This window comes from Pelobates fuscus, chromosome 2 (genome assembly GCF_036172605.1).
Source record: "Pelobates fuscus isolate aPelFus1 chromosome 2, aPelFus1.pri, whole genome shotgun sequence".
NCBI classification, from domain to species: domain Eukaryota; kingdom Metazoa; phylum Chordata; class Amphibia; order Anura; family Pelobatidae; genus Pelobates; species Pelobates fuscus.
The window spans coordinates 63,042,831-63,055,595 of record NC_086318.1 but is presented as its reverse complement, the minus strand read 5'-3'; the positions used below and the strand labels follow the sequence as shown (position 1 = coordinate 63,055,595).

The 12,765-nt window shown below is 31.9% G+C and overlaps 1 protein-coding gene across 8 annotated transcripts in view; it reads right to left on the bottom strand.

Moving 5' to 3' along the window:
* Positions 1-5,702: 5,702 nt before the first annotated feature.
* The window catches only part of MYT1L (myelin transcription factor 1 like), a 451,096-nt gene continuing 444,033 nt past the window's right edge, over positions 5,703-12,765 (bottom strand). For all 8 annotated transcript variants that reach the window (XM_063442204.1, XM_063442202.1, XM_063442206.1 and 5 more), the window contains 4 exons: positions 11,832-11,935; positions 10,527-10,586; positions 9,082-9,225; positions 5,703-8,715 (listed from right to left, as the gene is read on the bottom strand). In XM_063442204.1, the coding sequence (XP_063298274.1) occupies positions 8,575-8,715; positions 9,082-9,225; positions 10,527-10,586; positions 11,832-11,935 (449 nt within the window). In that variant the 3' untranslated portion in view covers positions 5,703-8,574. The remainder of the gene's footprint in view (positions 8,716-9,081; positions 9,226-10,526; positions 10,587-11,831; positions 11,936-12,765) is intronic.

The following is a 12,765-nucleotide window of genomic DNA, read 5'->3' as shown; positions in this document are numbered from 1 at the left end:
GGAATCCCTATTGCAATTACTGTGTATGTAAAATGTATAAATATGTATATCCTCTCTCAGCCGTCTCTGTGTGCTATTTGTCATCTCTTTGTTTGCCAGTGACCCTGCCGTATTCCACCCTATATAAAATATGCTAATTCCCCTTTCATTGTAAAGCGCTGCGGAATAAGCTGGCGCTATATAAATAAAATACCAATAACAATAAAATGAATAATTGTATCTGCTCTGTTATTTTTAATATTAGTATTATTTATTATTAGCATTTATTTTATTTTTATTAGCACCAACATTTACTTTAGAACTTTGGCAATATAGTTTGGCAATATAAGAACAATTATGGACATTGTGCTATGGATTGTGAACAGTGTAGTTCAACCTAGTAACAAAAACTTAATATATTCATTCCAATGTAGCTGTGTGTTTCTTGAACGAGTCTCGCACTGCATCAGACTTCCTTCACTAAAAATCCATATTACATTCCTACAGCTCTCTGCGCCAGCCTCTAAGTTTTTGTTTCTAATTTTCTCCGACCTGTCTCCTTTTCTAAATCTCGTCTCCATTTTTATTTTTTTTCCTAAGTCTCCTCTGACTTTTCTTTCTCTGTCTAATGGGTATATTTCTAAAATAGTAAATCATTGAATCATTGAAAAATGCAGCTTAAAACAGATTTTGGAAAGTCTCAATTTTTGTATTTTCAAATTATTTTTTTCTTTTGGCTGTTTTGACCTACATTTCCAGACACTACTATTTATTGAATACTCTACCATGTCTTTGATTCTTGTTTTCCTCTTAACCTCTTAACTACCAAAAACTTTTGTTTGAGAAAGTATTAGCATAATATTAATTTAAAACATGGGATGCAAAGTTAACACATAAAGGTATGAAATTCAGCAGTTGTGTGTGTATATTGCTTTTCAGATGAACATAAAAAATGTATATTGTGCAAATATATACAATTTGCATTTTTCATTTAATCAATAATCAAAAAAAAAAAATAAATAATAAAAAAAAAAAATAACCACCGGACAGACAGAAGAGATTAAAGTTGTAAGTTTTGAAAAAACAACAGATCTGGGATGATAAAAAAAGCAACAACAAAAAAAGAACAGACTGAAAAGACATTTATACACAAGGAACATACAGTGTTATACAAAAATGAGAGGGAGATCCAGACTCTAGGCTCTACAGATAAATCCAACAGTAGAAAAGCTGCCACTCATAATAGGCACACCCCAAAAAGCCTATAGACAAAAACTAGAAAATAGAGGAGGGGAGAGTATCAGTCTCCCCTATTGAGGGCGCTAATCACTGTGACAAAAAGAATATAGTGTAAAAAAATTACAAATTTATTAATAACAATTCATATAAAATTCATGATTGTAAAACAGTACAATTACAAGACCAATACTAAAAGCCACAATCACCAACCACTAGCTCACAAGTATAAAGATGTTACCAAAAAACCCTAGGTCGCGACTCTATGGGCTGAATATACTTGCTGCTTATTAGTGTAATCGTGATGGTGAAGTGGGCGGTCTCTGGACTGCAGTAAAAATGAAAAACAGGCTCAACGCGTTTCGTCCCGCGCCTTTCGGGACTTCCTCAGGAGCTGTGGATGCTGCTACTTCTCAGCCGGCTTCTCTTTTAAATCTTCGGAAATCTTCTATCTTCGCGCCAAAAACGCCGTCGCGCATGCGCACAACGACACGGAGTTCCGTTCAGCTACGGGTACCCTCGAGGACCAGTAGCTTTCGGGAAGTCATCGATGCGCATGCGTGGCAGATCTTGATCGCACAAAACTTTATTGGCACTGAGTATTCGGACACAATGTAACATAGCTAAAGTTACAAGTGATCCTAGACTCATCACATGTGTGCCTAATTTGCAACATTATAGGGAACCTAGAGATTACCACAAATTTGACAAATAAAATAGATTTAGCAAATAAAATAGGAGACTAATATCTTAGTCATTAACTAAAAAGACTATTTGGATGTTGGGTGTATATTGCATTTGCAGTAATCTTTACAGCCTAGATGAAATGGTATACATAAATCAATCTAACAAATTGTTAGATGCAATAAGTAAGGTAAAACAATTTTGATTCCGTTAACCCCTTAGTGGTTACACAAACATAATATGGACCAAAGATAAATGTACTTATAAGAGAGGTTATTTCTCGTAGTGTGAATTAATGAAACACTAATCTTAATAACATAATTTAAATAACAAATACATATAACAAATGCATAAATAGAAAATTGAAAATAAACAACAGTGCATTAAAAAATATATATATATGAAAGAAAATAAAAATGTGATTAAATAAAATAAAGTAAAAATAAATATAAAAAAAAAGTAAAAATAAATATAAAAATAAAAATAATAAAAATAAAAATAAAAATAAAAATAAACATAAAATAATATAAAAAAAAATATAAAAAAATATAAAAAAATATAAAAAAATATATTTTTTATATTTTTTTATATTATTTTATATTTATTTTTATTTTTATTTTTATTTTTATTATTTTTATTTTTATATTTATTTTTACTTTTTTTTATATTTATTTTTACTTTATTTTATTTAATCACATTTTTATTTTCTTTCATATATATATATTTTTTTATGCACTGTTGTTTATTTTCAATTTTCTATTTATGCATTTGTTATATGTATTTGTTATTTAAATTATGTTATTAAGATTAGTGTTTCATTAATTCACACTACGAGAAATAACCTCTCTTATAAGTACATTTATCTTTGGTCCATATTATGTTTGTGTAACCACTAAGGGGTTAACGGAATCAAAATTGTTTTACCTTACTTATTGCATCTAACAATTTGTTAGATTGATTTATGTATACCATTTCATCTAGGCTGTAAAGATTACTGCAAATGCAATATACACCCAACATCCAAATAGTCTTTTTAGTTAATGACTAAGATATTAGTCTCCTATTTTATTTGCTAAATCTATTTTATTTGTCAAATTTGTGGTAATCTCTAGGTTCCCTATAATGTTGCAAATTAGGCACACATGTGATGAGTCTAGGATCACTTGTAACTTTAGCTATGTTACATTGTGTCCGAATACTCAGTGCCAATAAAGTTTGGTGCGATCAAGATCTGCCACGCATGCGCATCGATGACTTCCCGAAAGCTACTGGTCCTCGAGGGTACCCGTAGCTGAACGGAACTCCGTGTCGTTGTGCGCATGCGCGACGGCGTTTTTGGCGCGAAGATAGAAGATTTCCGAAGATTTAAAAGAGAAGCCGGCTGAGAAGTAGCAGCATCCACAGCTCCTGAGGAAGTCCCGAAAGGCGCGGGACGAAACGCGTTGAGCCTGTTTTTCATTTTTACTGCAGTCCAGAGACCGCCCACTTCACCATCACGATTACACTAATAAGCAGCAAGTATATTCAGCCCATAGAGTCGCGACCTAGGGTTTTTTGGTAACATCTTTATACTTGTGAGCTAGTGGTTGGTGATTGTGGCTTTTAGTATTGGTCTTGTAATTGTACTGTTTTACAATCATGAATTTTATATGAATTGTTATTAATAAATTTGTAATTTTTTTACACTATATTCTTTTTGTCACAGTGATTAGCGCCCTCAATAGGGGAGACTGATACTCTCCCCTCCTCTATTAACATACAGTGTTATGACTGGTTTGAGAAGCTCCAAAAAAATACCAATAGACTTGTGCACAAATTCTTTTCAGCTGGTACAAACAAATCATATTCCTTTCAATCTATGCCTGAACGAATTGATCCATCTAGCAATACATGTGCAGTCTTGAATAAGTGTGTTTGCCATTGGCACTTTCACATTAAGATCCGAGTCAAACAATGTGCTGCTCCATTGGTGTAGTGTGGACATGTGCACTACCCTCCCAAACCTTCCCTATAGGGGAAGCATTGGATTTGCTTCGATCAGCAAGATTGATGATCACAGCCAATGAGACGTGATTGACAGCAAGAAAGGCAGTGCATAGAGAGTTTAAACGTAAGTATAACTACTTTTCTCTATTACTCCAAGCCCCCCTTGACACCTAAACATCTCCAGGACTATATTTTAATTATTATTATCATTATTATTATTATTATCATTATTATTATTATTATTATTATTATTATAGAATGAAATCTTGATACTGCATTTGGATTTACTGGTTGACAGGGAGAGTAAACCAAAATATAGTGATTAATGAATAGAGCCACTTTATATAATTACCAGTACTCTGGACTACGAGAGCATAGTATCCACCCAGCCCAATCACCCCACACTTTTTCATAACGATCAATCAAAAACATACAATATGTTGTGCAGTTACTGGAGACAGAGAAAAAAAAATCTAATTTTATTCCTGGTCCACTCTATTAATACTTATGAAAAAATTATAAATAAATAATAATCTATACAATATAGAGATAGTGACCCAGGGGGAATCAAATTTGCCGTTAAATAATTATTAAAGGAAAAATTTTACTATTTTTTTCTTTCTGTTACAAAAACTGCTTAAAAAACTAAAGTGAAGTAAGAACGTACAAAGAAGACATCTCATATTTTAAAACTAACCTTTTCAGTCTTCATGAGATAACTGAAGCAGAGCAGCAGACTCTTTCCTTAAGCCTTTCTTTCATTAGCATTGATGTACCTGCATTATGTCATACTGTCATAGTCTGTCCTACTGTCATATGTTTCTTTGACTAGATATCGTTGAGTATATCTATCTGTCAGTCACTGAACTGTGTGCTTTCATTTGTTTCCCCAAAAACAGAACCTCTTGTCTGCAAGCTCTATGAACATTTTTTTTATATGTGATTGTAACTTTTATAGCAGCTTCATCTGTGATGTATTGTATACAATTGATAATACTTTTTTGTAAGAGATTATATGTAGTCTGGGATACTTGCCTTACTGCATGATCTTATTTTGGTTATACTGTATTTATTAAATTTGGATTGCACATTCATCTTCAAAAATTATAAACATTTTCTACAATATGTTTTAGTCTTCAATATTAGCTATCTTGTTCCTACCTTAACGTTTTGTACAAACTATGTATCCAACTTAGTAAAGCTCTCAATTTGACAATTTCCATTTAATTTGTTGTTTATTCGTTGGTGAGAATTAAAGGCCACTTTGGAGAACACTGCTCTAAAGAATGTCCTGCTTATATTCATAAATGCTTTGTGATTCCAACCTTTCTCCAAATAATATACCTACTCCCTCCATCTTCCTTGTTAATTTGAAACTGGGGACTCAATTCCTGGAAGAGAGGTAGGGCAGACATTAAGTCATATTTATTTGTAATCAAAGTGAATCCCCTCACATTAATGTTCTATATCGGGGTAGTCAACCTTCGACACTCCAGATGTTATGGACTACATCTCCCATAATTTTCTTAAAGCTTAATGCTGATAAAGCCTCATGGGAGCTGTAGTACACAACATCCTGAGTGCCAAAGATCTCCTAACCCTGTATATTATGTTAATGACATTAAAAAAGGTTATGCAAAGCTGCCCTGAACTCAGATTTTCTTGACACAAGGTATGTTGAGTAACACGGACTACATCTAGACATTACATAAAATAGCTAATACATAATAAATGATTGATCTTGTAAAATAATAATGAAAAACATATATGAAGAAAAAACAAAGAACATGAAGACTAAAAATATTAGCTGAATATTTATTTGCTGCCAGTACATTGAGTAAGGTGAGAATGTTGACAGATCAGATCCACTGTGCTACAATTGTGGCAACACGTTTTTTTTTTTTTTATTTAGAGTAAGATGTGTTAACATCCAGCATGACAAAAATTTGTACAAAGTTCACAATTTAAAAATGAAGTATCACAGCAACTTGTGATTCCACACATTTATCGCAAAATTAAAATGTCATCAACAAATCCATGCTGTGTAGTACAAAAATAAATCAAACTTCAGTTCCACAGAGAGCACAATAAATAGTTTATACAAAATTCTGTCTTAATAAATGATTACTTAAATTAACTTAGAAATGAATATGAACAATACGTTATAATAAATAAACTTTGATGACTCACAATAATTTCATATGAAAGGTCAGCATTCTATTATGTGACACCTTTTGTGATCCCTATATAATAGTCACAGATAAGTTTTGATTTGATATTATGTACCACCGTTAAATGAGCAGCAAGTTTGTGCTTAAAATCTCTTTCCATTGTAAATAGGTGATAACATTAATATTCCAAACTGATACTATCTATTACTCTACTGAAAGCATTACTATATTGGCAAAGAAGCTGCAGACACAATGCAGTGGAAAAGGCGTATGGCATTATTAACAATGAGATCCCTAAAAAGAGGCTAGGGCGCAGTACAACATGTATATGGCAGAAGGTGCTCAATAATGACACCTTGTGTCAGCTTTTGAAAAGGCAGTTCTGAGCATGGCAGCTGCAACTAATAGCACAAAAAAAAAAGTGGTCCTTCGCAGCTTATATACTGCAAAGCCCCAATGTAATTACATAATCTGTTCCCAGCTAGTTATTAAAGTCCTCTTGGAAAACTGTAAGCATTTGTACAGTGAATATTATAAAGTGCCGCTGGGATATACATATATTTATACATATATATATATATAGCGAGGTTGAATATTGTATTAGAATATTTGTCGTGAGATCCCTGTAACCTCCCTTAGCCATTTTATTGATATAGCCATCATGGCTTCCAGTGTAATTTGTTCAGAATTAGTGTCACAAGGCTATTGACACAAAAAAAATTGCACACCTCCGTATATTATGGATATATAGGACAAGGTAAGTGCAAATAGTCAACTGGCACATTGTGGGGACAATGACCCTGTAAGTCCTAAATTCTGCTAAAAATATTTTTTTTAATCATTTTTTAAAAAAACTCATCTTTTTTTTTTCATAGCAAAATTCTAAAGTACATTGTACTTTTCTGCATAACATCAAGACATGGAAGAAAAAAAAAAAAGAAAAAGATACTCCATTTTAAAAGTAACTTCGACATCCTTTATAAACACAACACATGTTCAGACATGACTTAAAAAGTGGTCTTATGCATACATATAGTGCAGTTGTTTTGGAAGAAAATAAATAATTAAAAAATATGTGTTTAACCCCTTTGCGTCACAACTATATAAGCAACACATTCCTCTGTGTTGCCTTTAATTTTGGACACAAGGGATTAAAATGAGCTAGACAAAAAATAAATAAGTGCTGTTTTGAAGTTGATAATACAACATAACTTCACATTACGTATCCAAATAGGAGATTTAACCAACAATCCTATATTGTTCAATGAGAAAGCAGAAAGCACAATTAATGATAAATAAATAGTTCTGTTAACTATACGTTCCTGTTAAAATGTTCAAAATTAGATGTTATAGATTTTCTTCTAAATCTACTGTTGGATATTTTATTCAAGGGATCAGGTTTCATTTTAACTTTTTTTGCATTGATTGTAAACCCCCATGAAATTAAAAACAATGAAAAAGGCAACATAACATGTATTAAAAATATTGTCTTTCATCCTCGATCAAAAATGCAGGAATCCAGCACAAGTACATTTTTGTGTTTTTTTTTTTCTTTTTTTCTTCTAGCAAGCAGTTCAGAGGGAAACTAATCGATCCTGGAGTGAGAGGGTGATTAGTGGCTATTTCTCCAAAGTTTTTTAGTTTTTTTTTAAAAAGATCAGTAGGAATCATTTCATTGTCCACTTCTTCTTATATAGATCATGTGGATGTCCCATATTCAAAACACATAATGCTTAAATGTAAAGGAAAAGTGCTTTTAAGCTGCTTTGATTCTCCATGTGAATTTTCAGAATCAGATGTTTCGTAGCAAGATACCTTTCATGTATTTTACAAACTATCCTGCGTCCTCTTCCGTGGAGTTAAAAAAAACTCATTTAATTGCCACGACTGCACGTAGACTTTCAAACAGTAAGTCTCTTTATGTTTTAAGCATTCTTAAAAAATAAAGCATTTTCACATTGATTCTTGCTGTGAAACAAGATGCGCACCATATGAATTTCTTAAACCTCACAAAATTCTACAACCAGAGGCCCAATAAATGTTTTTAGAAAGTGGTTGCAGATGACAATATCATTTGATGACTTTGTCTTATCCAAGTCAAAGTTCTAAAACATTGATTCGCCAAAGTTAAAAAAAATCTACACTGTGATTCTCTTCATCATTTTCCCTTTTTCTGAAATATATTTACCTCAAAAATGTGCATACATTAGCAGCTATAACATTACATGGCATATCACACAATGTCAGCTTATATGAAAACGTACAAAATGTGAATGTATTCAAAAACTATTCAGCAGTTACTATTTTTAAAGCAAGACATAAAATCATTGATGAAGTCTTGTAAGCATAACACTGTTTTAAAATGAAATAAATATTAAACACTTTCCGGTAAATTACAGCAGCAGAAAACAAAGAGGCATCCTCAATTTTCGAGCAAAAAAAAAATTAAAAGAAGAAAAAAAACAAACAAAAAACAAACAAACCAGAAAAAAAACCCTTCACCAAAAAGAGCAGCTTATCAGACTTGGATCCCCCGTACGGCTTGCTTTATATTTTCTAGAAGTGCCTTATTTTCTGGGCTCTGATAGCGATCTTGATTTGTGTACATGTCCGTCAAAGTGGTCACGTAGGCATCAAAATTTTGTTCATTGATTGGATCCTAAAGAAAAGAAAAACAACATAAATCTAAAGTATGATTTACTAAACTTGAATGATCATTTTTTTTAAATTTAGAATGCCGAGTTCTGCCTATTTATTTTCTTATTTATTTTAATATGACTTCATAATTGACAGTGAAATCAATTTATTGAATTCGGTCAATGCTGGAATTGAGTCTAATTCTCTGTAGACTTTATGTTATTACAGTATGTTTGAACAAATAATAATAATAATAATAATAATAATAATAATACATTTTTTTAAATGTATTGCATTGACAAGAATGCAACGTTTAAATACAAGTAATGAAAAAGCGTCAGAGTATGAAAATTAATAGTATCAAATTACGATAGTTCAATTCACTTACCATATGTGGTAGCTGTATATTAGCTAAGCTATGGATTAATGACTGACTTAGATTTGCCAACTCATGGAGAAGAGACTCATTTTGTTGTTCAATTACTTTGTTCTCCTCTTCGATGGTCTTCAAGTTGCTCTCCATTGTGGTAATCTAGAATGCACAAAACGTGTGCAAGATATAACATAGAAGGTTATGCAGAATATACTTTCTAATTTGTACTACTACACTTGGATCAGTTAAATTATTAAACTGGACTTTAGTGTGCATGCTTTTTGGTGTAAGAAATGTGGTTTTCAAGGTTAGACAACTAAGAATACTTCAATTCATGTTAATTTAAGAAAAAAAATTTTTATATGAATAAAAAAAAAATAGATGTTTGCCTCTTCTTGGTATATACATAATTTTTCTAAAATAGTACAAGCAAAGGAAAATACACTTTTTATGACATACATAATAAAATAGTAATGCTATATGTAGTGAAATGTGGAAATTAATAAACGTAATAAAATGTAGATTCTTACACTTTGCTTTCCATCTAACCATCTAACTTTCCATCTGTCCATTATTGCCTTGATCAAAATAAGTCATAATATGTTGAAATATTCTGAATATGTGGTAAATGGTTGCGTTGCAAATTATATTAAATTGCCTCTTATTGTTATAAGGAGGTTTACCTCAACTGCAAGGTTTTCTAATAAATGTGGATAGAACTAAACTAAATACTCTTTCAAGTATTACAAATTGCTTAGTATATAGCATAAGGTAATGTCTTATGCCTTATATAGCTTGTATGAACTAACTTTCAATGCTCTGTATAGAAATCCATGTAACACCAGAGAGAAGTTCAACTCTTGTTATCGAAAAGCAATTTCCTCATCGAAGAAAAAAAATATGCATCTTAATGGAATTCTTGCTATATTTTCAATACTTTTAGTGCCTTCTTGTTGTAAATTGATATATAAGTGGACTATATAATGAGTATAATCATAATTAACTGTTTTTATTATTATTTCTTCCTATTATGATTAGGCTGCCTAGTTTTTTAAATGAGCAGTTTTTAATTGGGGCTAAGAATTCAGAGTGTTGGATCCTATGATAAGCAACAAAAACACAAAGATCTGAAATTACCATTCATATGATTATATAACTTAGTATTCTATTTACCTTTTATTAATACAATTCACTGCAAATAGACCTCTAAGTATTCTAAGACAATGTATGACTTTATCTTGCACAGGTGATTGTTTGAATTTGTAGAGTGTTTGATGCATTTGGTACTATGTGACCATGTTTGTTTTGTAAGTAATGGTAAACTATCATGGTAAGTTGTGCAACTATGTGATGGGATTAAAAGTCAATTCCTGTTTATGAACAACTTTTATTCTTCAACGGCTGAATTTCGTGTAAGTTACATGGAAAAACCACACAACCTCCCCTCCCGTGTAACTTACATGAAATTGGTATTCATCAACACAGGGTTCTTGGCAAGCAACAGGACGCTCGTCCAGTACCTATTGGGAGGGAGCAGAAGCTGAAAAGGGGGCAGAGAATGAGGCAAAAGAGGTGGAACTTATTTGAATAAGTAAACAAGATAGGTGTTTGAAGAGTAAATTTAGGCATTTTTCACGAGTACTCCTCAAGCCAGTCCTGAAGAATCACAAAAAGCCCAGGTTATATGAATATCCATATTTGAATGCAATTGGGTAAGTCCTAATTTATAGACCATTAGTGTTACTTAAGGATTGGCTTGAGAAATCATAGAGATAATCGTTAGACTAGCCATCAGGCCAATCTAACCATTTTGTTGATATCACTTAAGTTAAAATTCTAAATTAGATTGAGAATTTAAATTAATCAGAAATGTATGTGTTTTAGTTCCACCTCTTTTTGTTGTAAAATCATAATCACTAAATTCTATAAAGCAAACAAGAAAACATCATTCACCATTTGTCTTAAAGAATCACAAGTCTTTCGTTAATATGCCAAAGAAAACTCATGATCCATGTACTACTTTTTTATTACTTTTATATTTATTTGTTTTTTTGCTTACACTTCTTTACTATGCACATATATATATACGGTATATCAGATTTCCATTAAGTGTTCTACATAAATAGAAATATCATTGTATTTAAATAGTGCCACACAATTGAATGTAACACGTCAAATTTATAGGTAAAGAGTTCTCATCCTCACCCTTACCCTCCATGTAAGTTTAGTCTAAACATTTAATATACATCTAAGTACATCTGATATCTTGGTTGATGAATACCATGCAGCCAACATGATCATGTGGCCACAAAATGCGGTATCTACAAAAGTACAGATGCGTTCACATATGTCACATAATGATGTAACTTAGACATCTCATGCACATGCACCTCACAAAGCATTGTTAGTACTGACTTTCATAAATGTTACTTTGATGATGATTTCATATTATACTATTTCTATTAATGCATACCATTACATCTGATTAATTAGCCTACGATTTTAAAAAATAATCACAAGTGAACTTCATCCTTCAATAAAAAAAGAGAACTTCACTTTGTAATAATGAATTGAGCATGCATGAAGTATAGGTGAGTATGAGAATAAAAGCTTTCTGGACTTGTTTTGTCCGTTTATTTTAGAAAATGTTAGTGGCATCTTAAATAGGGATCTTGTACATGATATACTTGTCTTTACAACATTAAAAAACGATATTGATTACATAAAATAAAAACATTTCAATCACGTTTAAACAAAACTGTTACCTGAGTTCTTAGTTTGATCATGTCTGATTCCATCTGGGAATTAGACTCGTTGAGCTCCTTTATTTCATCATCCAGTTGTTTTATTTCCTCATCATTTTCTATACCTAAATAATACAATATATTACAGGTTTATTTCATATGGGGCAACTAATTGCAATTCATCTTCATTCAGGTTTGTCACAAAATGCTTGAAAACACATTCATTATTCATTATTCATTGTATTATAGCCCAGCATAGGAAGTCTAGATGTCAACATAAAACAAACATTAAACAAAGCTGCCAAACTGATCTTCATCTCTGAAGATCCAAAGCATGCAACAATCACCAGGATCTAAGACTACTTTCCCAAAAGGTTAGTTTTATCATATGGAATTGTCAGGGTCCTGTTACATGTGGGACCATGTGAAATTCAATAGTATGGCATTGACAGCTGCCATTGACAATGGAATTCAGGGGAACATGCTAATCTGAGCTACAGCATTTTAATAGTTTTGAGTTAATAGAATTTTGGTCACATCATCTGACTGTTTTTTTTTTTTTTTATTTGTGTAGATATTTAAACAGGTTAGGTCCCTTTCACTGTAACACTTTGAAAAAGCCTACATTTTGGTAAAAATCGTTAGTGTTTTACAAGTGTTTTATGGTATATATTGGTTTTACTTGTTATTCAATAAAACTATTTTTTATTCAAATCCCTGAATTTATCCCTGAAAATTTTATCTGGATGATTCACAATCTGATTTCCTTGGTGGGGAATATAATACCTAAGTAATTAAAGGGACACTCCAGGCACCCAGAACACTTCTGCCCATTGGAGTGGTCTGGGTGCCAACTCCCACTACTCCTAACCCTGCAAGTGTAATTATTGCAGTTTTCTATAAACTGCAATAATTACCTTGCAGGGTTAACTCCACCTCTAGTGGCTGTCTACTA